The sequence below is a fragment of the Tenebrio molitor genome, chromosome 6 (assembly GCF_963966145.1).
Source record: "Tenebrio molitor chromosome 6, icTenMoli1.1, whole genome shotgun sequence".
In the NCBI taxonomy this organism is placed as follows: Eukaryota; Metazoa; Arthropoda; class Insecta; order Coleoptera; family Tenebrionidae; genus Tenebrio; species Tenebrio molitor.
The window spans coordinates 3,693,760-3,719,288 of NC_091051.1; the positions used below are offsets into that span (position 1 = coordinate 3,693,760).

At 41.0% G+C, this 25,529-nt stretch overlaps 2 protein-coding genes across 3 annotated transcripts; one reads left to right on the forward strand and one right to left on the reverse strand.

Moving 5' to 3' along the window:
• Window positions 1-223: 223 nt before the first annotated feature.
• On the forward strand, window positions 224-3,665 carry LOC138132927 (uncharacterized). Its single transcript, XM_069050662.1, has 7 exons — window positions 224-497; window positions 554-761; window positions 812-934; window positions 987-1,092; window positions 1,213-1,541; window positions 1,591-1,757; window positions 1,805-3,665. The coding sequence occupies exons 1-7, from the start codon at window positions 381-383 to the stop codon at window positions 1,985-1,987; spliced, it is 1,233 nt and encodes a 410-aa protein (XP_068906763.1). The 5' UTR covers window positions 224-380; the 3' UTR covers window positions 1,988-3,665.
• A 440-nt stretch (window positions 3,666-4,105) lies between these two features.
• LOC138132924 (E3 ubiquitin-protein ligase goliath-like) lies at window positions 4,106-25,272 on the reverse strand. 2 transcript variants are annotated; one of them, XM_069050659.1, is made up of 11 exons: window positions 24,354-25,272; window positions 14,089-14,221; window positions 11,565-11,682; window positions 10,081-10,152; window positions 9,941-10,023; window positions 9,784-9,880; window positions 9,268-9,417; window positions 4,948-9,145; window positions 4,690-4,857; window positions 4,265-4,635; window positions 4,106-4,210 (listed from the first exon to the last, which is right to left on the reverse strand). In XM_069050659.1, the coding sequence occupies exons 1-8, from the start codon at window positions 24,868-24,870 to the stop codon at window positions 8,900-8,902; spliced, it is 1,416 nt and encodes a 471-aa protein (XP_068906760.1). In that variant the 5' UTR covers window positions 24,871-25,272; the 3' UTR covers window positions 4,106-4,210; window positions 4,265-4,635; window positions 4,690-4,857; window positions 4,948-8,899. The 2 variants fall into 2 exon arrangements, with proteins under 2 accessions (XP_068906760.1, XP_068906761.1); XM_069050660.1 differs by having other exon boundaries at window positions 4,914-9,145.
• Window positions 25,273-25,529: the final 257 nt, after the last annotated feature.

Genomic DNA, 25,529 nt, shown 5'->3' on the forward strand with positions numbered 1-25,529 from the left:
AGGTCTGCGCACATGCGCCAACACAATTTCATTTAAATTCTAACAGCTTACAACGATTCATGCGCAAGATGGTCGCGACGTTTGACAAATGTCAGCGCCGCCGGTAATGCAGATTCCCACACAATTATTTTAAATCGATTCGAACAAAAAATAAATACGCAACTGTGCGTGAGGTGCGCGAAGTGTTTTTGACCAAAATTGCACCGAGATCGTATAAATTGGGATAGATTGGTCGCGGGATTGGGAATAAAGAGGTGAAAAGTACGGCGCCCTGTAATACCGGCCGCAATTCAAAACAAAAAATAAAATGTCAAAAAAATAAGTAGGTTATTTTTAACCATTCGTAGATGTTGAAAACTTTAGTTTATAAATGAAAACAAATGGCTCTGCCTCCGGAGATAATTGAAAAGATTCTGATAAAGTGCGACGGAAAGACTTTAGTGGCTGCTCGAAGGGTGTGCAAGCAATGGAGCGAATTAGTGGAATATCTTTCAAAAGTAAGTCCCAGTGTTGTTTTCATGACAATGCAGCGATTTTTCTTTGTTTGGTGCAGAAAACTCCATTGTGGAATTGGTGTTGTTGCGAGGAAATCCCCACAAAAGAACTGACACAATACTTGATCTATTACAACACTGAAGATCCCAGAATTTGGTTTTTTATTTATAAAAATTGGATGACTTGGCAGAATATACCACAGGTTGATTTTGAAATCGCGCTGGCTCCCGCGGAAATACCCAGAATAACGTGCATTGATGCTTTTGGTATTGCACCAATAAAAACAAAATTAACTTTTTATGTTGACTGATTTTAGAGGAATATGTTGCTGTGGGGTCAGAAGATGGGAGAGTTAGGATTTATGACCACTACTGGAAACCTCTAATTATGACGCGCCACCAAGCAGAGAAGGTGTCCAAAGTGACGTTTTTTTATAGTGGTGATTGATCTATTAACTTGTTATGATCAGATCTACTCATTTTTATTTTCAGACTCAATTTTAAAAATCGTGATCGCCTACCCCAAAGCTCTCATCATAGACAACCTCTATGGTGACGGCTACACTCATTTAATAATAGAGGACGTAGTGGCTCACAGGTATTGTATTTTTCGTGTCGGTAAGTTAGACAACCCAAAATACACTCGTCATTTAAATCGCAGGCGAGTGTATCGCAGGTTGCGCACTTTTCGATCAATCTTTAATGGACAACATTGCAGCATCTATAAAGACCACATTTGTTATCAAAAACACGGGGGTAGACTCACTATAGAAAAATTAACGAACACCCACGACGGTAGATTATTAGAGGAAACGTGGTTCACGCGGGTGTACTCCCCAAAAAACATCACTTGTATAAATATGTGGAATGGAGTGTGTACGATTCTAGTGAGTAATGACGTTAGAAAAGTCGATTATAATTCAAAAACTATCCTCCCAGCGTCGATCTACTCAGAAAAATGCCTCTTAAATTTCAGTAGCATACCGAACTCGATGACGTCGCAGCAAATCCACCAGATCCTGAGGGATGACATAATCATTGTTTTGTGTAAGTTTCTGCACGATTCGCGTCATCTTTTCTGACGCTGTCTGTGCAGATAGGGCCGAGAATTTCATAGACAAGGAGTACATGGAGGTGATTATGTTGGAGGGCGGCTCCAAGTACGTCAAAAAGTTATTTAACACGACTGAAGTTCTTGAAGCGACAATCACTTGTATATGTCTGTACGGAAATACTCTAGTCTTGGGGGTGGACACGGGAATTGTAAGTCGAGTTGTTTGTTTTATAGATCGGTAACGGATTGTTTGCAGGTTTACTTCTATCACGTTCCTTCGTGGAAACACTTTAGCATAAAGGAGTACGGGAAAAAGATAATTATAGGCAAACATCCAATTACCAATATTGTCGTGAGGGAGACGAAACGTCAACGGAAATTTTTCATCACCTCTAGTTTCAATATCCACGAAGTGGTTGGTTTCTCGTCGAATTTCTGAACCCAAGTCACTGCAATATGAACCTGTTTAGAACAGACCCTAATTGTAGTAGCAAACAACCACGATACTGATAAACTAATATAATAATTGAAAAATCAATAAATTTTATAAATAGCAAAATAAATCATAATTCAATGGTTTTTAGGTACAAAATCAATAAATCTTAGTCATACTTAAATGAATTCTTGAAAAAAAAATTGTTGTAATAAAAATTATCTGATGTATCCCAATTTTCGGGAAGTGCCATTCAGAAAAGAAAAAAAGAAAGCCCGTTCGATACACAATGATTTTTAGGTCCATAATTGAATGAATTCTAAACAAAAAATATCAGTTATAATAAAAATTTACAAAACAAAATTATATGAGCCTGTTCAGAACAATTAGAGCGTTATTCAGTGATAACTTGATACCTTTATTTACTATGAAATCTGGACACTCGTGGTTTTATTGACATTCAGTTGAGAATTCCTTTTTGAATAATTTTTGTTAATTAAAATGTGCTCCAATAACGAAAGGATCGAAATGAAATTAATATAATATGATGCATTAGTTTCTTAAATTAAAAAAAAATATTATCGATTACTGCCATTTTATAGTTATTTATTATACAGGGTTATTCTAAATGATTGTAGTCGAAGTAGGCGTGAAAACTGAATGTAAAATTTATGGTTGCCGTTCCACATAAAAAAATTATCAAAATTATGTGTTAAATTGGGTGCAAAACGACTCAATATATTTAAAATTGATTGTAGAACAACTCAATATTTCTGGATTCAATCGTTAATTTAACAAAAATAAATAAAATCGTCATCACCGCACTTTTCACCTAAAAAATGACAGTGACAGCGACACAACTGACAGTTCACATGAAAGCGGCAAAAATGGGCACGGCCTACTTCGACTACAATCATTTAGAATAATCCTGTACATACAAGCGGGCTAAATGAATGTTTAACGAGCGAGTTAAACATTCATTTAGCCCGCGAGTATAATCAACACCACCGAAAATCAATGGTTATAAAAGTAATAACTCGTTTGACATACCCAGCGCAACGAGACCTTAATAATTCTCTCGATTTACAGTTAAATCAAAGTGTCGCTGTTAAAAATAGCAAAGTAAAAGTGTGACCCGGTCGTCACATGGTCGTCTTATTGGATAATAAGGCGGATTTGCGAATATTGTTTTTAAAAAATCATTGAAATCGGCTACGTCCAAATCAACTCGGCTTATATGGATGATGTCCTTCGAGAGCAAAAATTGCATAAAAATAGCGAAACGCGATGAAGAATCACGGCTGTTGCAATCAAATACAACAGAACTGACCTTTAAATTATTTAATGAACGCTAATTCGAGATGAAAACAGAAATAGTCTCCTTATTAGCCACAAATACCCAATTTTACACTAATAAACCTCTCCAATTTGAGTCTATTTTTTTTTAAATCAAGTCCGAAGCTTGTGTCACTAATCACAAATGATTGCCGAGTCGCTGAGTGTGATTTTTTGTTGCCATGGTTTTATTGACACTAGAAAAAAATCGGTGTGACAGTGAATTATCCGTAACCTCTTATCCAATATTACTCCTAATAAAATTAGGTCTTTACGGTGTATACACGTGTAGAATACCTGTAATGTATGTATAATTATTGTTTAATAAATTTTTATTTATTTTCTTTGACATTTACTTGACATTTTTAAACCGCTAGCGAAATAAAAAATATATAATTGAGACTTTTGTGAAGGATGTCCAAACCATACAAAACTTTTAAATAATTACTATTTTTGGATCAAGTTATGAATGAAAAACGTATTGCTGGCTGCATTTAAATTTCGTTAGGGTCGGAGAGTTATGTGAATCGATCTGTATATAAAAAAAATGTTCATAGTTTGAACCTGAAGGCGAATAGTTGAAAAACAAGCTTCTCATATATAAATATGTAATATGTAAATTCTTTGACATTGATAAGATAAAGACAAAGAAAACCTTTTTTTAATACTTACTGTAACCAGCTGTAACTGACGAAAGTTGCAACTAATCTAAGCAGAATTTGTACTACTGTTAAAAAACCATTTTTTAAAAACCAATTTCAGATATCCACATAAGTAAAACAAATAAAAAACTCTTAACGTTTTTATTAAGTAAATTAAATTAAATGAATAAATTTTCAGATTTCATTCTCCCCATTGACTTCGTTATTTGCCTCCTCTTCACTTGAACTGAATCTGCGAGAATAAAACAATCATAATAAAATTAACACTACTGTTTGGTTTTGTTACAAATCTTCCAGATTTCCGAGGGCCCCTAGAAATTGGGCCCTCTCCTCATTTGTTCGAAATCTTATAGTTACATAAACATCTTGGTCCAATTTAATAAAGAGGCCTGAGTTACTGAACACAACAGGCACTTGCCTGGGTACTCTAATGCCATTCATGGGTGGATTTATTGGGGTAACTGAAATTGTTTGCACATCTGCAATCACTTGTCTCATTCTGCCCAAGCCCCCAGGCCCCTCAGGGCCCCCAAGGCTAACAGAAGCCATACAAGTAAATGGCATGTTCTTCCTATTATTTTGAAGAGATAACTGAAACAATCTCAGTTCTTTTATAAGCGAAATTCGCACTCCAAATCTTTTTTGCTCCATTTTTTGCTGTAAATGATAAGCAAATACAAAAAAGTATTGATTTGAAAGGGGGCTAATTACCTCCCACAATTTGAAAATTTATATAAATGTCACGGCAGCCTTAGATCAATTTTGATTATTTCATCTATAATCGGTTTCAAAATCAAAAATCCATCACCTGTTCAATTATGTTGGCAGAAAAAAAATCCCTAGAATAAGCTTCATTTTTTTTTGGGATGGCCCAAACTCCTGCCAAAATTCGACATTAAATTGTTAAGTTTATTTACATAACACAAAATAATTACTATGTACAAAATGGTCGAAATTACCATATCATACCTTTTGAGTGAAATAATAAAATGAGAATAAAAAACACGATGAACTACGATCAAAACGACTGTCTACAGTTTTTTTTCATAACCACACTTTTTTCTGACACTTGCAGATACACTAAAAACAAAACTTGGCGACGTTGTCGGTTGTATTTTCGAGGTAGACTGCAGTGTTGGTGGATTTTTGATTTTGAAACAGATTATAGTCTATAGTGGTATCATTATCCGTTCACGATTGTTTTAAACATGGAACAGGCCAAGAAATTTTTTTGTTAGATTGGCATTAGGTCCTGATCTTGTTTACATCTAGTTACCTTTGCATTACCCTTGTAAAAATACGAAATGCCGCTCTACAAAAAAAAGAAAGCCTAACCTCAAAATAAATATCCAAATTCCAAATGTGATTTATTGCGAAGGGATGATATGAATGCAAAGTTGAGATTGAAATTAAAAAGGAGCTAACAAAAGCAAGTCACAGCTAGTGTTGAAAGTGGCCACCAAACGTTTGTTAATTCAATTTAGGAAATTGTAACAATTGTCAATTCGACTGATGCCATTTATTGACAGAACTAATAGTTCGGCACTTCGAAAAAAAAGCAGAGCGGTACAGGAAAATTTACATGTGCAAAAATTCCAAAGGTAACTAGATGTAAATTATTTTATTCCACACTGTACAGTGTTGCAAATAGGCCTTGGAGGCTTTCTGACATTTCAGGCCAAAGCTTACAAAAAATGTTTTGTTTTAAACTTACCTACACTTGTCATTTAAAGGCACGTTTACCAAAAATTGATCAAAATAAGCTCAGAAAAGCCTTATTATAGTGAAACCAGAAATATAGTGATTTTATGAGGGATGGAGTACATTAACTTGAGAGGGTCAATTATGGCAGGGCAATAAACTTCTGGCACTCGTCGCGCAACTGGGTTCTACCTACCTTTGTCTCCGATGGTCCATTTTCAGACGGCTCAAAAACATCTGTCATAGAAGATTTATGACTCTTTTGAAGTTGGTAATAAACGTGACCCCAAAATTGTAAAAGAAATTATCGACCAGAGTCCATAAAATCACTATATTTCTGGTTCCACTATACGACAAGTTGTCTACAGCCACCAAGTTTTGTTTTTTATGAGGTGCATCTGCTACGTGTCTTCTAAACTTGTAAAATGAATCGCCCAAGAAATCTATCCATAGAAGACGCAGTAAGAGTAACATCTTTGCTAAATGAGGGATACTCGTAGAGGGATATGGAGGGAGCACTGCCTATGCTGGCAATGTAAAGGAAGCGGCACGTCGCGAGACCTGTGCGGAGACCTTTTATGACACCTTTTAAAATGACCGCCAGTACTTCGTGAAATTTCGTGACGAGGGTCGTTGGGATTAGATGCTTCATAGGCGTCGGTGTTCCGTCATTTTACTGGATTTGGTTTTTTACACGTGAACCGGTTGGTGAATTGTCTTTGTATTTTTTCAGTTGTATAACTCTGATCTGTTTTTATTTTGAACTAAATATTTACGGTCGTCTTCCTACAATTCCTACAAAAATTGTCCCCAGAAAAAAAGTTAAGGGACGCCACTGGAAAGATGAAATATCTGCGTTAACTTCGGTTTCGCTCGGCGCATCTGGAGACCTTTTATTAGGTCTACAGAAAAGCGCGGTCGTAACCACTTTTTTGAAGAGTGCTCCCTCCATATCCCTCTACGGGGATACTCGATGTTGCTAATCTCATACTACACTCAAGCTTTTTTTGTGTGTCGAAGTAAACTTGACATTTATAATTCGACTCAAAAAACTGCCAGAAAAAATTACTCGTCCTACGGACTCGTAATTTTTTCAGAGGCAGTTTTTTTGTTACATTGCCAGTCAACAAAATTCTCATTGAAATGTCAAGTTTACTTCGACAAAAAAAAGCTCTCGTGTAATTATAAGTGAAAATATCGTAGTGGACCATGTAATGCCATTCGCTGCTTTTGCGGAATCCAATTTTTTATTAATGGAAGATAATGCTGGGCCGCATGTGGCAAGACAAGTTATCGACTACTTGAATGCCGTTGATATTCCGTTTATGGAATGGCTACCAAATTGTCCCGATTTAAATCCCATAGAGCATCCATGGGACGCTCTTGAAAAGAAGGTGCGAAGTCGTACACCTCCATCCTTCAATCACATTCAACTGGTGAATGCAGTAATTGATCAATGGGAGAATACTCCCAGGAAATTATTGCACATCTAATTTCCAGCATGCCAAGATGCACAAATGCAACAATTAGGAGTATAAAAGGGCACACACGCTATTCACATCCCATGTACTCTATTAATTCTATCGTTTTTGTTTTTTCTTGTTTCACATGTACAGTTGCGGCCGTTGAAATCTCAGACAGGAAACATTTAAACACTCTGTATAAATTCCGAAATTGGATTAGCGTAAACAGGATTTTCATCAAGGATTATAAAGTCAGTGTCAGTATTTGACATATTAGGTCAGAATCGCGCGTAACTTTTGAAATGCCGCAATTATCTGATTTGCAAAAATGTGTTAGACTGAGGGGCGGTGTGAGTATAAGAGCCATTGCGAGAGAAATTAATGTGGATAATGTTTGAGTGACATTTTGAGAAACGTCACTTTCAATCCCATTTACAAAGCCAAAAGTTTGGAGTTGTCAAAGTGTCTGAGTTTTCAACGGCCGCAACTGTACTTATCTAACCAAAAAAGTTTTTTAGCAAGCATATACAATATTTTGTTGACTTGCGGACAAAATCCTCTATCCGCTTGCCGATCTCACGTTATCTCTGAATAGAATAGAAACATTAGAAACGGTAATACCATTTTGCCAACAGTAACAGTACCAACCCTTGATCTGGGAAATTTTAAAATCACTGCACTTTTTTTGAAAAAAAAGATCGCAATGTCTTCTAAAAAGGACGGACGACAATTTTAATGAAATAAGGACTGTCCTTCCCAAAAATTACTACTGCCACGCAACTGTTTGTTTCTGCTTGCTCTTAAGTAAGTAGGTATTTTACCTACTAATCTTCTTCATTGTGATGTAATTGTATTTTTTATATCTTTACACTTTATACTTAACAAGCCCCGAGAGTGAGATTAACATTAAGAATGTTTGTTTCTCCGCGAAACAAATAAAATACCCCTCTTATTCTCTTTTGTTTAATTCAGTCAATTTCATTTAGCATAATATTTACAAGCATAAACAACTCCAAATCATAACATATGAAGTACATGCCGTTAAATACATTGTACAACTGAATCGGTTTAATTAAGTCTCGAGAAATGAATGCTTAATGCCCCAGCGAACGTTAACAATCACAGATAAATAATAGAAAACAGGATTTATTACGCAACTGTTTCGTTATAAAACACCCGCTCACATGCCTACACTGTGTGGGGCATCCTTACATCACAAATGTAGATATCTACAAGGCACAACATTATTAAGATTTGTTTCATTACATTGTAGTAAATACAATTTGAATATAGAAGAAAATTCGTTGGAATAAATTCCAATACAGATGTGCTGCGGCCTGCAGCAGGGGGAGCCAGTGAAGTAAGCAGGCTCCGAGTCTCAGACATTCTGTACTTAACGAGTTGGAAGCAGAGTTGAGAAATTGGTACAGTCACAACAGGGATGCCATCGCGACCGCAAGTGTGTGAGATTTACGGTCGCAACAGCACGACATTTGTAGTACGAGTAAGCGGTCGCTCGAAGACTTGACGCAGCAAGTTCGGCGTTTGTTTGGTAGTTTCTTCGGTTGAAGAGTCGGCCCGCTCGCCCTGCACTCGTGTGGAGATCTTACACTTCTTCCGTCAGATAAGAACGTTAGTTTGGATGCAAGCACCGAAAATGTATTCGTAATGGAGAAAAATAAAAACTTATACGCTAGAAATATCACAAGGGTTCGGCAGTTCAAACGACTATTGCTGCTCACTGCACTGGACCAGTGTCATTTATCATCACTGCGCACTTGCGAACTGTTCAACGAAAGCACCTGGTTGTCGTCGTCCGAAGAGGAAGCATCCTTGCCGATATTGCTTTGGTTGGTTAAGGCCGCGGCCGCTTTCGCCGCTATGCAACTGACGCAAAGATCCTGTCTGACCGGGTACTGCCCCCTTTGGGACAAACTCGGAGTCATCTCGTCGGGAGTGGAAGCTCTGCTGCTCTCGTCGTCGGCCGAGCTCTCGAACAGCCTCTGCACGACAAAAACCACCGTCGGCATTGACCTTTCTTTCGCCGGGGTCGCACCGACTTTCGACAATCTCGAAGGTCTCGCCGACCTTCGAGTCGTCGCCGCGGCTAATAATAGAAGCGTACCTGACGGTCGGCGATCACCACCGCGCGGATCTCGGGCAAGGGGCTGATGCCGCCGCCCCTTCTCGGACTACCGGAACGACTGTCGGTCGAGTCCAACACCACGATCTCTTCCACTTCCATCTGCAGGATGCTTTCTTGGCTACCGGAAAACTGTACGCTCGATTAGTTACTGGGCTCGAGTTCGGGGGCTATGTGTGGCTATGAATGTGATGAATGTGGCCGATCCGGTGGACAAAGCAGAGGTGGGTCAGTCAAGCGTGAGGAGATCTGTGATAATACATTCTCGTCGACATGCACTTATTCGACAAAACAATGGAATGATGTGACCGTGTTAACTTAAAAGTACAACGCTAAAACTAAAATAAAATAGTCTACGAATTACCTCCACCATGGAAAGTGCATTTTTGTAAACAAAGTAGCTACAAGGAGAAAGGCAGTAATGTGCTATCACAGACATTTCTATATCTACTATCGCTAGTAGGTATAGCTGTTTGGAGGATATATGGAAACACTGACCACAAATCCATAATGCTTCAAGATGTCCATTTTGCATATTGGACATGTTCGATGTTCCAATAGCCACGGATCAATGCAGCTCTTATGAAACTCGTGGCTGCAACAAACACACTCTTTTAGTCGCCGGCGCCGTTTTGCACCCAATCCAATCACTCACCCGCACGGTAATATGCGTAAAATATCACATATTTTATATGGTTCAATGCAAATAGCGCACAATTCCTCGTCTCCTTGAACTTCCTGAAATCAGATATGGAATATCTTGCTTGGATTAGATTACCACACAAAATAACTCACTTTGTCCTCGGATTTGATGTTTTTCGTCGGGATCTTAGACAAAGCCTTCTTAGCCGCGTTCCCCAGTCTTCTCTGCAAAAAACACATCATCAGATCCTCGCCTCGAACACTCAAAAGGTTAAAAACAAAAACTCGCGACTTACGCCGATCGTGTAATAGTAGTTTTTGTAATTTGCCACCATTTTGATTATCTAATTGACATATTAACGAACGCGACGTCAGGAAGCAAATTTGCGACCGTATTTTTGGCAATTTCACGTATTTCAGGGTGCAAGATTAACTTCCATATTCATGTTTTGTGACAGAATTTGAATAAAACAAAAGGCGACTTGAATAGGTACTTGATCAAATTTTCACTTTTAAAATTGAGACGTTACCAACTGCCACAAAATTCCCTAAATCGACTAAAGTAAACTTTTTTGTTTAAAAACGGAATAAAAATGGCAAATTACAAAAAATAGTATAAAGAAACTCGTTTCGTAAGCACTTATTCTTTAAAATAACTGGTGGCTACGCCACTAATTTTTTAAACTTGAATTCGGGCTTCAACACTGGTCTTAGCTTGACGTTTCGTTTTGACAAGTGACATTTATCAAAATCCGTTCGCACGGGAGAAAATTCTCAAATTCTGAGTGTCGAACAAAAAAACTGTATAAAAATCTGCTTGACTGCGGCGTTTTCCTCTGGCCCATTTCGACCCGACCTTGACTCTAATTATTTTTTAATGCAGTAATTATCACCGCAACAAAATTTTAAAGCGACGCTTTTCCCAAACAATCCAGACTTTCGTCAAGGATTGTTTTAATGAAGATTTATTTTTCGTACAGGTCGCCCAGATTTCCCCCGACACTTTATCCCGAGATTAAACGGTTAAATAAATTCTAACGAGTAATGTGATTTACGACCACTTAAAAAGATATCAGCCCCCGCTCTGTTTATCTCTTTATTCGACCCGCCACATGTGCCCACAAATCTTGTAACCCCGTAACGTCCACAATTAATTTTTTGTCCCTCGACGAAAACCTTTTGACGAATCCGGTGCGATCGAAATTTTCCCAAATCGGATTACACTTGCTCTAAGAACCCCGAATAAATTTAATTTCCTTCTTTCGAGAAAAACTTCTTCGAATGTTGTTTGCTGCGGCGATACGAATTTTAATTGCGCTTTATTTTTAAAACGTTTTATCTACCGTATCTGTTCGCGGCTTTTAGTTTTTTATGGTCGCCATATCTGCGGCCTAAAAGCAGCATTACCGTTCCCACTTTACAATAAAAATTATCTGTTTTGCCCAATAATTAAGCGCCACGGTTGCGATACCAACGTGTAAAAGCTAAAAGTACACTTCCTCGCTGCATGTTCGGCGAATTTCATTCGGATCTGTTAAAATTGAATTAATCACTTGGAATTTTCCGAATGGTGGTTGTTACTCACAGTCGCAGCTGTACGCTAGTGCGAAACGATTTTTTAAAAGAATGTCGCTTACCGAGAGTCTGTCCTTTGCATGGATGTATCTGAAGCGCTGCACGTAGTAGAACACCAACCACGCCAAGGATATGATCATCAAAACAATGAACGTGATGGAGACGAACAAAACAGATGTTCTGAAACAAATAAACAAACGGTTATAAATTATCGATTCGTTAAGGAGCGCCAAAACTCGAGGTGATCGAATCGTCAAGTTTTTTAAACCGGAAGAGTCCGGGAGATTTATTTGGGAGCTGGTCAGACCTTTTGGTTTCCTTGGTCGGCGAGGTCGAGGAAGTGCAATTTGGCCTCGTTACGCTCCGGAAGCGCATTCGCGATCCGACACCTTTCGACCTCTTCGAGAAAGCGATCTGACATAATTCCGCCGCAATCGAAGGCTCCACTTCCGTCAGCTGGACGGAAACAAAAAATGATTTGTTTACGTAACGTGACGATGCCGGTTGCAAAATCGCAACCGACCGGAGCAAAAATAGCCGATTTACGTTTTTTTACAGTGACGCTCTAGGCATCCTTAACCCAGAAACGCCACAACAATCGATACCAACCTATGCGGAAGAATGTGACATTTAGGACGGCCGACATTCGAATGTTTACGGTGTGCATCTTTCCGGTTATTAAAAATAACTCCGGGCGAACTGTAAATTGCGCGAGATCCGTGTTTACAAGAGCTATCGAGGCCGAGCGAAGACATTCCAGAGGAGCAGTAAAATCACAGCTTTGTGGCGTCGGGATCGGAGTCTCTGGAAGAGCGGATCGCGTGATCGAATGGCATTAATCAAAATTCAATTTCTGGAGGAATTAGTAACGAACGGGGCGATTACCGAGCAATTAGAAGACTTCATTGGTATTTTCCGGTCGATTAGAAAGCGTCGATTTTTTCGCGGGGAGGATAATGGAGAATTTCCGAGACTCGCTGCGCGAATTCTCACCTGAAAAATGAATTAAGTCGGGATTAGAGAGAGTTCAAGGCGAATCGGCGAATCGATGCCGATTTGGAGGGCTCCAAATCACTTAAAGTGATACGACGCGATCGATCCCACTTCTGATTAGTTGCGTACAAAGCAAACGCCCCCGTCCATGTGTAATTCATTCGGAAAAGTCGATTAGAGGGGCGATTTTTCATTTTTATCAGGGAAATTTCCCGCGAATTTGACAGTAAAGCGGCGTAATTTATAACCGTAAAAATTATCTCGTCCGTAATTAGAGGACTGAGTAATGCGGGTTATAATTACGTAATAGGCATTCCTGGGGTATCACACTTTCATTTAGATAAGGTTATCCGAAGGTAACAATTATTAGGCGGGCCCGGGATGGGGTGCCGCTTCTCACCTATTAGACGCGGGGCCGGATTTGCATTTTCCGCCCGAGCAATAAAAGTTTCGAGTGTGAAAAATAAAAAATGTTCTCGAGCGCCGAATTGTTGTGAAATCAGGGCCGACAAAGTGAAACAAGATTCGCCTTTGAAAGGCCCTCCAGGATAACGACGCTCGAGAGGAGCTGAAAGCGAGCCGAAGCGAAAAGTAAATTTTGCGTCCTCTCAAATAAAATTATTTCTAATAACCGCCCAATTAGAGGAAAAATCGCCGGCGATCGATACGAGGATTCCTCGAGGAGGAACGAACGCTTCTTCCAACCAGTGCGACAAAATTTCACTAAACGCCTTTCAGCGGGGACGACCGAATGAAACAGTCTGGAACGGGAGATAGAAACGAAGTTTTAGGAGTCGTCAAAACAAACAATAAAAACCTTCGGCATGGTGGAAGTTTTCATCTTGGTGAGCACGCTCACGGTCATGGAAATTTCACAGATCCGTAGATTCTAACGCGATTGTTCACTATCGATTTAAACAAAGTTTTTGCAAACATAGTTGAAGATTAAACTCGTGTGGATTTCATTCTTGTCAGTGAGGAGGCAGTTAGGGTCTCCCTAAACGACTGCCAGCAACTGTTGGCACCCCTGTACAATTAATTAAAAACACAGTGAAAAATGTTTCTCACGTCGTATGCAGTAGGCTGTGATTTAAACTATTCGTAGATTTGTAAATCTGACATTTGACAGCTCACACTTGTCACTTTGCAGTTTTCGTTGTTTATCACTTTTACAGTGTTAATTAGGGTGTTCTGAGGTAGGTAAGGATGCAAAAGAGTTTGTTTCATTAATTAGTTACACTAGTGCCTGAAATGAGCCGTCAAAGTTAAACATTTTTGAAGATCTAGGACGCTGTAACGATTCCCAACAATTCGTATCAAAAAGAGCCCGAATAAATCAGAACAAAATTTTTGGGATCGCATCGGGCTCGGGAGATAAATCCCGTCGCCAAACCGGCTTAATTAAGCCCTCCACCTCTCACCTCAGCTCGCATCTCTAAGAAATGGCGCGCAATTCCGCCCAAATTTATTTTTGCCCGTCCTAACCTACCGTAAATTGTTCAGCTCCCTTCATTTCAGTTCCGGGATGAAGGATGTTCCTGGCACCGCCACGCGAAACCCTAACCTGCATCAACGCCGCCTCTAAATGCTCACCTGTTAATGTTGACGGTCCTGGAGGAGGAGTGGCTGGCGATGGTGATGTGGACGTACACTTTGGAATTGTTCTCGGTCAGCTTGGCCAACTCCTCACCCTTCCATTTGTACGTGAAGACCGCGCTGATGTTACCTGCAACACCCAAATTATGACATCGTCGCGTGATAGGTCAATTAATTAAGGTGTGCAGACACAATAATGGGAAGTGGAAATGGAAATCGATACGCCCCACGATGCCAAATTGGTTGTAAACAGAAAGAATTATTACCGACTCGCGCCGGAGACTCTTGAGATGGTTTTTCAAGGAGTTGCGCTAAAACCGGAAGACGACAACGTCGCGTGAGTGCGATAATGGCGCAGGAAGGTTTTGGAAGGTTCAAAGTTGACCTTCCGGTCATTCCATTACACCGAAAGGCAGCGATTTCGTGTTCCGTTTGGTGATTTCCGAACTGTAAATGCGAAATTTCGGCGAGGTGAACGACTGGCTGATGGAAGTGACAGGTACGGCTTTGTCCAATTACATCGGCGAATTATTTGCCAAACACTCAAACGCTTCTGTTTGCTCGCCTCAGTTCGATCCAATTCCTCGCAATTAAATCGGACGCTTTGCTGTTAACAAATCGCTGGAGCTATTAAAATCGCAATCGCACAACAATTACTCGACGATTGTCAATGAAGAAGTGCGACTTTGTCCCCTAGCTAAGGCCGAAGTCGCCAAACTTCCAAATATTTTCAGACTGAGAGACGCTCAAAGGAATTATTTGTTTTCTTCATTACGATAACCCCCCAATTGCGGATTCCTTATCGAAGAATAATAAAAATCGAAATTGTTCAGATAAGGACGGTCATAAGGTTTGTATTTTCGTCGCGGTGCGTTGTTTACTCTTTTCGAAACTTGTTGGAAGTCTTTGTTCTGCCCGAGATAAAATTGTGCGAAATCTGGCTGCGAAGAATCGCGACTCAACGAGTTGTCTTATCTGGCGGGTTAATCCCCGCAAGGCTGCGAAAATATTGTTGCATGACAATGCGGAAAAGGCTTGTTGCAAACGGAGCCGCCGCCTATGCAATTTGCACAATTTCATATGTCAGAGTGGAATTGGAGTCCTTGAGTCCTCGATAAGACAAAAGACACTCGAATTAATTCGTCGGCCTTGAGGCTCAATGGTGGCGAATATGGCGTCAGCCCAACCAGACGGCAGACCGCAGACTGAACGCCCGGATTTTTGTAAAGCGACGTGATCGAATTCATCCGAGCGGCAAATTGCAACAATCAAAACAATTAAAATTCGCAATTATTCATGCGCGACTCGAAGCAGCACCAATTTCCCAGTTCGTGTATGCGATGAAGTTAACTTCCCAGAGACGTGATGCTGGTGTATCTTGTCGAACTGACGTTTAAAACAAATTTACACGAGCTCGATAATTACAAAAACACAAACATTGCGTTAGCGCCTTCGGAGATTTTCTCGCTTTGCTATTAAATATTTGTACAAAGTTGTGTACTCGCGTCCACAATTTCACTCTAAACACACACTTCCGGCCCGAATCGGCCGCGAGTGGCGCTAGTGGGACGGCGCCAAATTCGAATGTGTCAAACCGGACGAGTCCGGCGTTGTTGGTTGTCTTTTAGTGTCGACTGATTCCGTGTCCGATAGGGAACCGGCGGCGATGTTTTCGGTGAAAATAGAAAATCGATCCGGCCGGAGTGGGCGAAAAGATTAACATCTTTGTCGGATTGGCGGTTATTAATTTTCCATCAGGCGCTATTGATATTCACGATAAGTACGTCTGAAATATTCGAGGATACAAGGACAAAGATGTAATAAGGAAGGAGTCCCAGACGTCGCCCATACCAAAAGTGCTGTTCAGTATGCGCCGAACGAAAAATGATTCATTCCATCACAAAGAAAAGAACTAATGGACATGTGCGACGGCGAATTATGGATTGTTCCAGCGGAAATTTTTGTTTTTTTAACGGGACGACGATCAAAGGCATTTAATTAGTGGCGGTTCGGAGAGTCGGGGGCGGGAGTGAGGCGATAATGGGGCGGCGAGATGAAAAATTGAGACGGAACGTGATCGTGAACAGGCGGTACATCAGAGTGGTACGATTGGGGGCAGCGGGTCGCGAACCTTCGATTAAAACTGATCGTTTTGATGGAATCACGATCAAAGGATGCAACGAGAAATCACCGAAGCGAAAGTGGAAAAGTTCGTCTCAATTTCAGTTTTTTCGAGTGGTTCTTGTTGTTTTGCAGTTTTTGGTACAATTTTCTACTTTAATTGGGGATTTTCCAGCGGCAGAGGTGTCTACTGATCTGTAAATAAGTGCAAAAACCCAAATCTATAATTGGAACGGGCCACCACTCGATAATCTACATGACAGTGTTGGCGCTGTTGCCACATCACAAAAAATTTGGATAGGATTTTTTTAAATTTTATGAGGATGCTTTTTTCGCTTTGTGGCGACCTACTCTGGAGCCTTTTACGCTTCTTTGGTTCCAAAAAAACTTCTAAAAATAGAAACCACGCAAGCATCGCTGTTAAACAAATTCCAAATTTTGGGTCAAAATTTGACTAACAAATTCACCGAATGTATCTGTGAAACTAGTAGGATCAAAACCAGCGCTGTTGATCCATTAATCAATCGCTTGTCGTGACCTAAAACGAATCGACAGAGTAAATGAAAAGAACAAATAAACTGGACAAGCATACAAAAAATCACCGAATTTGAACGTTTACTGTGATCATCAATTCCAGTCAAATTACGATGCAAACACGATCTGGACTTAAAAGCTACACAGATGAAAAAATCAAATATTTAGAGAAACTCTGTCGTGTAAAAATGAGAATTATCTTGTTGAAATGTGTTGTACTCGGCTGGAAAAAATTGGTTCACCTTCTTGAGAATCAGAGCTTGCGACATTTATGAGAATTTGTGGACGTTCACGCATTCAAATCCTGGCACGCCAGAATCGCTATCACCGACGAAAATTCTCTTTTAATTTTTGTCGACTAGTAAACAAAAGCTAATCGCACCGGCACATCAATAAATAAACCAAAACGGTCTAGATACTCGTATTTAGTGTGCGGCGATAAGTATCAGACATAACTCAGTGTCAGAGCTTGACGTCTAAATTAGGGAACTGGGTGAAAATAAAACAAAACACAAACATCTCGTTCGGCAAAAAACCAGAATGCAACTGACGTTTGATCAATCCCGAATTGCACTTAATCGAAGTTTCAACAAAAAAAAAAGAATGATGGGATGCACCTGGACGAGCCGCCACTGCGTTTCCCACTCGTGTTATTTTTGACACTTGTTGTTTGTTTTTATTGTTTGTTATCTCAAGTGCGATTACGACCTTTCCTTCGAATTCTCGATTGTCATAAGCGCGAATTGTGAAAACCTCAATGGTGAGACATCTGAAGTGTCATTAAACGATTAAAGAATAAAACAACAACAGGCGTCGCTTTCGCAACATCACCTTCCTATTTCCGGCTCTGATTAAGGCAAACATGTCCTCAAGAACTGTCGTTGAATGTCGTAACGTAAAATTTTAATGGCGGGCGCGAGGTCGTCCATCTTGGCCGGCAAAGCAGGAAACAAATCCGCCGAATCGTACGACTTCAAAGCCCACTTGGTGGTGTTATTTGTAAATGTGTCAGTGTGAAGCTGGGAGTCGTCAGGTTGGCAGGAGTGAGTCAGGCTTGGGGGAAGGGCACCGGTGGGCCACGCCAAAACAGAAACTGTTAAGAGTCGTTCACCTTAACGTCCGATTATAAAAATAGTCGCTGAAAATTATCCTAGTTTTGGGGCCGTTGACTCCACTTGTGACGGATTCGGTAGCGAAATTTTCACAACAAAATCTGACTTTGGAATATTTTTAGACGATTCACTGCGACTCGAGCCGGTTTTTTTAGGTTCGCGCGTAATAAACGAACTCTCCACAAAGCTCTCGACTGGAGTAAATAAATTAATAGTGGCGATAAAGCGCCAGAAATAGATGCAGTGTCAGTGCGAAGGTACGTCGCAGCTCGGTTCGTCGATTGATGGGATTGATCCCGCAAGAGCCGGAGGGAAAAAAACAACGCAATTAACGCTGTTATCATTATTTGCGGTGGCATTAGGCCCCGTCCACACGATATTTCGGCAAGCTGTTTGCCTGATCTATATTTCATAGTTGTTTGTTTGATTTCCGTTGAATTATTTACGAGGGAATGTTTTATTCATGGCGGAATTAAATCTGTCCCGCGTTAACGGTGACAGATTATCTCGACGGTTTCAGATTTACGAAACCTTCTCCTTCCATTCACCCGGCCCGCCATCAATGAATAGAGCGCCCATCGATCCGCCCCACGACACGAAACTTATTTTTACGGCGCTTCCTCTTCGGAGAAAAATGATCCGAGTCGGTGAACCGTCGGTGAGGCCGAAGCGAGCTGCGACGTCCCCAGGAAGCGACAAGGATGATGCCATGGGCGGTGGAAAATCGTTGGAACTGGCGAACACGCACGCGAGTGTGTACAGCGAAGGTCGTCGATTCTCGTTTCAATAAACAATAAGCAAATACTGCGGTGGGTTGTGCTTTGCGATCGAGATAAGTCGGATTGTGTGTTTGGGAGCTGTAAAGGCCGAAATGTAATTAAGTGGCAGTTTTCAAGGTTCGCAGGGTGAACAGCCAACGGATAAAAATGTCGGAGGATTTATAAAAGTCTTGGCAATGGCGGCGAAAACACGGTTCTAGAACGCGGCCCCGAATTGTTTGTGGAAGTCGACGGGGGCGGGACGGCCCCGGCACTCACGGTTATGCAATTTTGCACTTGCATCCGTGCCGCTTTCAAAATTCGAATCGTCTTGGGAGTGCCAGTTTCTAGACGCGACCACCGAAATGTCTTGGATTTGACACTGAGTAGCAGCGTCCGCTTTATTAATAAACAACAGGATGGCCAAAATACTTGGCCCCAAAATAAAAACACCGAACCGACGCATTAAGGTTGAGGTTTGTTTTAATTTTATTCCGACAAATGTTTAAATTTTCGCCTGTTTTCGCTACTTGCACAACACTCAAGAGCAGACTTGTAAATCAGCCAACAACACGAAAAACCAACAACACTATCTAAAACAAACAAGAATGAAGTTTCTTATTTATAAAATTTTCGTGTTTTACGTTGCAACTGAATTCGGTGTTTTGGACTTTGTTGACATAAAAACGCCATAAAGTGTTACGAATTTAAAACAAAATTGTTTAAAACATATCTGCAAGTATAATCCTGTGCACAGACGTTATCGACAAGTTTCATTTAAATAATGTTATGTAACGATAAGGTCTACGAATTTTTATTGTTTCTGTAATAGTGAATTATCTATGCTGAGGCCACATTCGAAAAAAATGTACACTAAATTTTTCAAAACTACAAAAAGGAAATATAAAATGTAATAATTTTAACAGAACAAGTCTTGAAATGCGACATTCAACTGACGATGTGAGGGTCACAACCTTGGCTCTGTTCACTTCTCTTGTTGCCAGTCTTTTCCATTATTATCAATATTTTGCTTTTGGTCTTTTGACCTTGTTGCTTTTTCCTCAACCATTATTTCGTCAACTCTTTGTGACAGATAAAAAGTCACAAAGGAAATATGTACATAATAATAATCATAATTTTTAAAAAAGTGTGAAATTAAAAGAAAAATGAAATAACCAATAAATGGAAATAACAGAACAATGAAAATAAAAGACGACAACATTTTCTCAAGAAAGATGAGGAGGAAAAAAATGGATATCGTGGGTGTTAAGAAACCTGAAAGAAATGAAGAAAAAATAAACAGTAGATAATATAGGACAGTCAGATTTTTTGTAAAGCTGCACTGATCGACATTAATTTCGAATTTAACCAATACAGGATGTGTTAAAACATGTTTTCAATGTTTTTTGTGGAGGGCACAAATTTTAACCTCAAAACATTCTAGCTAAGCGAGGGATCACAAATTCACAAAATAAGTTAAATTTTGATCTTCACTCGAATTTTCATTAAAAGTTGCAAATCGATCGCGAAAATTGAGTCAAATGCATTTTATCAAACAATAAAAATAAAATAATAGACGTAAATCTAACCTCACTTTTTCAGTAATTATAATAACATTTTCAACGTTTTGATTCCGCAACTGTAAGTAAAATGATTTATCTATTTATATCTAAACATGAAAACATGTTGTTCGTATAATTAAGGTAAATTATACAAAAAAGAAAACTTACATTTTTGAACAAATTTTTGAGATAAATACAGTCACGGAATAACATCGTTGTCTTCTAACAGTAGCAACTTTAAAAAATGTGTTAGAAAAATTTCTTAACTAGATGTGTTGAATATCAGATAAATCTGTAGGAATTCGCTGGATGGGAATGATAAAATAAAATAATTTTAAATTATTTTGACGTTTACAAAAATTATTTAAACCAAGTAAAACTGTGACCGGAATTTTGTTTAGTCGCCCCCAGATTACCGATCAATTGCGAATACATTAAAAATAAAAGATTCTAAACACTACAAGGTAAAAAATTAATTCGTTATTGAGCAAGTGAGGTTATGTTCACAAGATAATTTTATTTTTTCCTATAATAAAACGCATCTTTTGCCAAGTTTTTCTTATAGACTCGCATTCGCCACACAAAACAACGTATTCATGCAAATTTTCATAAAAATTCAAAGCTCAACTGGCCCAACACAATATTTCGGTGCTTTTGAGTTATTAGCGCAACTCGTCGAAAGTTCTTTCGCAGCTACCATTTTCATTACTCCTTTTCCTTATTTCTGCTTGTGCCCCATAAATCAACGCGAGTATCGTACGTTTCCACATCCGCGAGCCCCATTTCTTTCCATTCTCGAGCGCACACCTACCATAATCCGCTTCTTGCGTCTGTTTTGTTCGACAACACCGCCACATTTGCTTACAATATACTTTGCCCTTGAAATCGGCTCAATACTAATTTGTTCGACTCTCGTTTTACCGAACTAATAGGTAAGATAACGTGAATGTTTCCACAAGCTCTAATCCCACCTATAAATTCTCGTATAATATAGAATCAAGGACGGTGCCTGTGTTTACTTTTTGTGCACCTCGGGCCCAACACTACAACAAAATGATTAGCGAGTCGTGGAGTTTCTGCAATTCGACAAAAATAGTCCGTCTCCCTGGGGGTACCGACACTCATCTAATTAACAGTCACATGTTTTTTGTCAGAATGCAATTCGGTGGGAATTGAACGGCAAAAGACAATCTAATTAACGAGAACAAGGTGCTAAATTTACAACGGTGTTTATTTATGAATTCGCATCCCCAGTGGCGTAGTTGAATCAATAAAGGGCGTGCGAGAGGCCAAACGTGCGGTTAAAAGACCCAGTTTTACGCGAATTGCGTTGTTCGAAAGCGTTTCCTCCTCAAAAACCTTCAAAAGCTAATCACGACGCACGGAATGACTCGGTTAATTAATTTTTGTAATTCCGCAGCACCGTTGGAAGTTCGACGATCGAGGGCTCTCCACGAGTGATTTATGGGGCCCCTGTGACGGCACAATCCGACCTTGTTTACCACGCGGACGTTTTGTCACATTCGCACCGCTCCAGATAAGTGAGTCACCTGGAAATTAAAATGCGACAATAGAGACGCACCCGCGATTGTACTCCCTTCACCGAACATATGGCGCCTTCCCGTTGGCCCCCATATGCAGATTAGAGCTTGTCGGCGCCCACGGGCCCCATCGACACGTGTCCACGACTGCGAATTAATCTGAAGACCACCAGACTCGACAAAAACTAGAGACACATCTGCCACCCGAATCCTGCAGTTTTGGAGCAAAATAGTTGCGGATTAGGCTCTCCAGGAGGGCGTAATTACTGCAGTGTGACCACATTACTCATTTCCAAGCCACAGACACCAACAAATCAATATTAAGTTATTTTATTTATGTCGCCCGAGCCCACGCTCGACGCCCCACAACAATACCTTAATCCGATGGGGCTTAATTAACTGGCCACTGGTCCGCCTAGTTTCAAATTTAATTTAGCCAACGGAGGTTGGCAGCAGTGATGCACACTCCAGAGATTATTTTTACACCGGCTTAATTGGTTCTAGGGGTGGAAAAAAGTACAGAAAAAATCGACAAATTCAAGAGTTGGGACCGCGATTCGCGGCTCGGGCTTCGCTGGCAACAGTGGATGAGGAATCTGACTATAATTAGCGAACAGACTATGAATTACTGTCGTATTATTGCGGGATCAAGGTGGCCGCATAACTGTCATATCATCTTTGACGTTTGCGGATGGGGTTTGGAGGTTAGGTTAAGTAGACAAACTGACAAACCAAGTCGTGAGAGGGAAGTTTTGGGGTGACCTCGTCTGAAGAATCAAATTTGGAGTCGAGACTCGACTCGAAATGTAATTAAGAGAGAACGAGGGCGACATTGATTCGTTCGCGAAGTTCATTCCGGTAAGTTTTGTGACAATTACAGTTAAACTTTCACGTCGAAGTGATTAAAAGTCGCAGCGTTTTATCATGGTATGCATGGAATAATGAGTGGTAAAAATAGAAATCAAATTTGAAAAAGTAATGGTTGCGTCGAACAGTTGTTTACGTCACGTTTATTACTCAAATATAAATACATATGTATAGATGTGGCAGGAGAGATCGAAATTTCACGGTGTGTCAATTGCAGAGGTGGAGAACAAAGCTTGGAGGAATGGAGGGAGCGCGGGACAGGTGTCGCTCGTCGTTTTGAGAACCGTCAACGCCCCAGGGGTCCACGAACTTTATCATTTTCTAATTTTAACAAACGGACAATAAATCAGCCTCCCAGGTCCTCAATCCTATCAGAGCGAATTGTTTATGATCAGCTGTTTGCGCTCGACTTTCTAACGAGCGTTGCGTCGTCACAGCGATTGCCCAATACCGGTCAGACTAGGAAATAAAAAATGCTGGCCATCGTCGAAAACACAACAAGAACTGGTGACGCACACCGCCAGACTACCGAACGACCGCAACAATTCAATTGGTCGGAATTCTTCTATTAATGTTTGTGTTGTGACAGCTGGTAGAGGCATTAGCCGCTCAACGGGAGCCGCAATTCGTCCATGCAGATCGGCCCGTTTGACGGCGCCACTTCATCCCTCCTTTACGAGCCCCGATAAGTGGATCGGTACATTTCAGAGAAGGTCCGGGTCCTGGGGGTGATAAAATTGGACGACCACGTGAGCCCTCTGGCATGAAAATGTCAACCGATTGTGACGAAAATAACCGCTTACGAGTAAACACCGAGGCTCGCTTTAGCATCTCCAGCTCTATTTGCACGGCGCTACCGTAAATATTTGTTGACTAATACCTCCACGATCTATTGCAACAAGAACTTTTCTAATTTATTGCGACAAGATAAAAATTCAACTCGTGAGGATTGCGGGGGTGTGCGAGTTGTTGGCCGCAAACCGCGTTCCACCAAATCTGGCTTTGTGGACGCGGTAATGTAATTTTTCACGAGTTCCGCAGCAGGTGAGGCTCACGACCGGTAATTACCCTCACTTGTTAGATAATTTCTTTCACAATTAATTCGGTTTTGTCGGATTTTTATGTCCCGCTTCCTGAAAAACTGCCCACTTAAGGCGGGCGTAAAATTTTATGGGCTTAATCAAATGCTTGGATGTTCACCGATGCTGTTGGAGTTTAAACTGCACTTGTGCAAGTTTTCTGACACCCATCTTCGAGGTTTGTTTTCTATTTTTAGCTCATTTGGGAAAAATTCGATACTTGACAGAAACGTCAAAATTGACATATGACGACAGTGTTGCCACCCGAAGAAAATATACGTGATAAATAATTGTTTTATTACATGTTAATTTATCTTTGGATGTTTTGCCAGTTATCAACGTTTTTGAGTCGTTAGGTAAACAACTTAATCTCTTGTTCGGGTAAATCTGCAGTGTTATCTGTGTTCGGTGACAGTTTCAGACGAGGACTCCACGGAGGCAACAACCGCAGTGGCCGAGCGGAATGACCGCACGAGCGCTCTTGCGTCCTCAAGTGCCAGTCACAAGAGCAAAAAGCGTCGTCGACGTACAAATGACTAAGTTTCTCGGTTCGCTGTCGATTAAAATGAATCACATCGATGATGTGCGAATCGTTCGGGGTACGACCGCCCCCCGGAACCCGATTAGTCCTAAAAATAGCGAAGATCGCGGCGGGGCAGATGTTCTATTAATAAACGTCGCGACTTACGTCCAGAGTCGCTGGAGAGCTTCATCTTGTCCAGCGTGGCGGAGTCTCTGTCGTTGTAGACCAGCACCCCCGCAGCGTTGCTCCTGAAGGCGTTCTCCACCTTGACTTCGAAGTTGCAGCCGCCCCGCTTGATCAGGGCTATCCACGGCTCCCCCGGAGGCGGCAGCTTGCCGTCGGTCCTGCTGCTGTATAGGGGCAGTTGGCAGCCGGTGTGGTCCTCGGGGTGGACGTTCGACGTGACGTGCACGACGACCCCGTACGCGGGGCCGACGTAGCCGCCCCCGAAGCGGCCCACCTCCGTCCTGTCCCACAGCCAGCCCTCCTCGGTCAGACGGGACACGTTCAAGTACGCCGAGGTGACGATGTCCGCCCTGCTGTCGTCGGACGTGAAATGCGAGAAGGGCGAACCGGAGACCCAGTCCTCCGGGGTCGGCGACGAAGACACCCGCAGCACGTGGCCCACCACGAGCAGGAGGCCCATCGGCACGGACAGTCTGACACACTTTGGGGCCGACATTTCGGCGACTCCGGAACTCGACACTCGAAATCAAAGCGAAGAGCCACTGGAAAACATCTCTGTCGAGGAAGGAGTTGCGGAGGCGCGGTTGCAGCTCTGTAGCATCGGTGTTTTGGAAATCACACTGAAAAGTGACGTTCTTTGTTCAAACTGCACTTCTCCTGTGAAGTCGACGAACTCGCGCACGGTCTGTCAGCACGACCGTCTCGCTCAACTCTGCACCACGACTGAACGAGAAAGATCGAGTTTTCAGTTATCGGAGTGTCTCCTGCTTCGGCGCAGGTGGTTTTTCCTCAGGCCAGTGTGGGACTCCTGCAGTCGATGTTGCCAAGTCGGTTCGCTTTTTTCGGCAAGGAAATTGTCCACTGTGACGTCACGGACTTACAAAGGCTCTCCGCACGAAGACCACCACACTACTGCATATTCTCCACCAAAACAAAAGCTTTTATGTATCATTTATCGGGATTATTCTCATAAATACTATCTACAGTTTATTACGTAAAAATCATAAAATACTTTATTGCTGGAAAAATATTTTTTTTCTAACAATTCAAACAATTTTGTTTTCGGAACATTTTACGCTTCTCTTCTGTTGAATGAACCCGAAGCCTCTTGAGACTCTTTCTTATAAATTCCGTTGTGAATGAACTAAAAATAAA

What these genes read in the sequence shown, in the direction of transcription:
- LOC138132927 (XM_069050662.1), top strand. Translation starts at nt 381, where the DNA reads ATGGCTCTGCCTCCGGAGATAATTGAAAAGATTCTGATAAAGTGCGAC. An exon ending in GAGGACGTAGTGGCTCACAG is followed by an intron (nt 1,093 to 1,212) that starts GTATTGTATTTT and finishes ACAACATTGCAG; the next exon opens with CATCTATAAAGACCACATTT. An exon ending in TGACATAATCATTGTTTTGT is followed by an intron (nt 1,542 to 1,590) that starts GTAAGTTTCTGC and finishes CTGTCTGTGCAG; the next exon opens with ATAGGGCCGAGAATTTCATA.
- LOC138132924 (XM_069050659.1), bottom strand. Translation starts at nt 24,870, where the DNA reads ATGTCGGCCCCAAAGTGTGTCAGACTGTCCGTGCCGATGGGCCTCCTG. An exon ending in TGAAGCATTATGGATTTGTG is followed by an intron (nt 9,418 to 9,783) that starts GTCAGTGTTTCC and finishes TCGAGCGTACAG; the next exon opens with TTTTCCGGTAGCCAAGAAAG. An exon ending in TGGTGATCGCCGACCGTCAG is followed by an intron (nt 9,146 to 9,267) that starts GTACGCTTCTAT and finishes TTTGTCGTGCAG; the next exon opens with AGGCTGTTCGAGAGCTCGGC.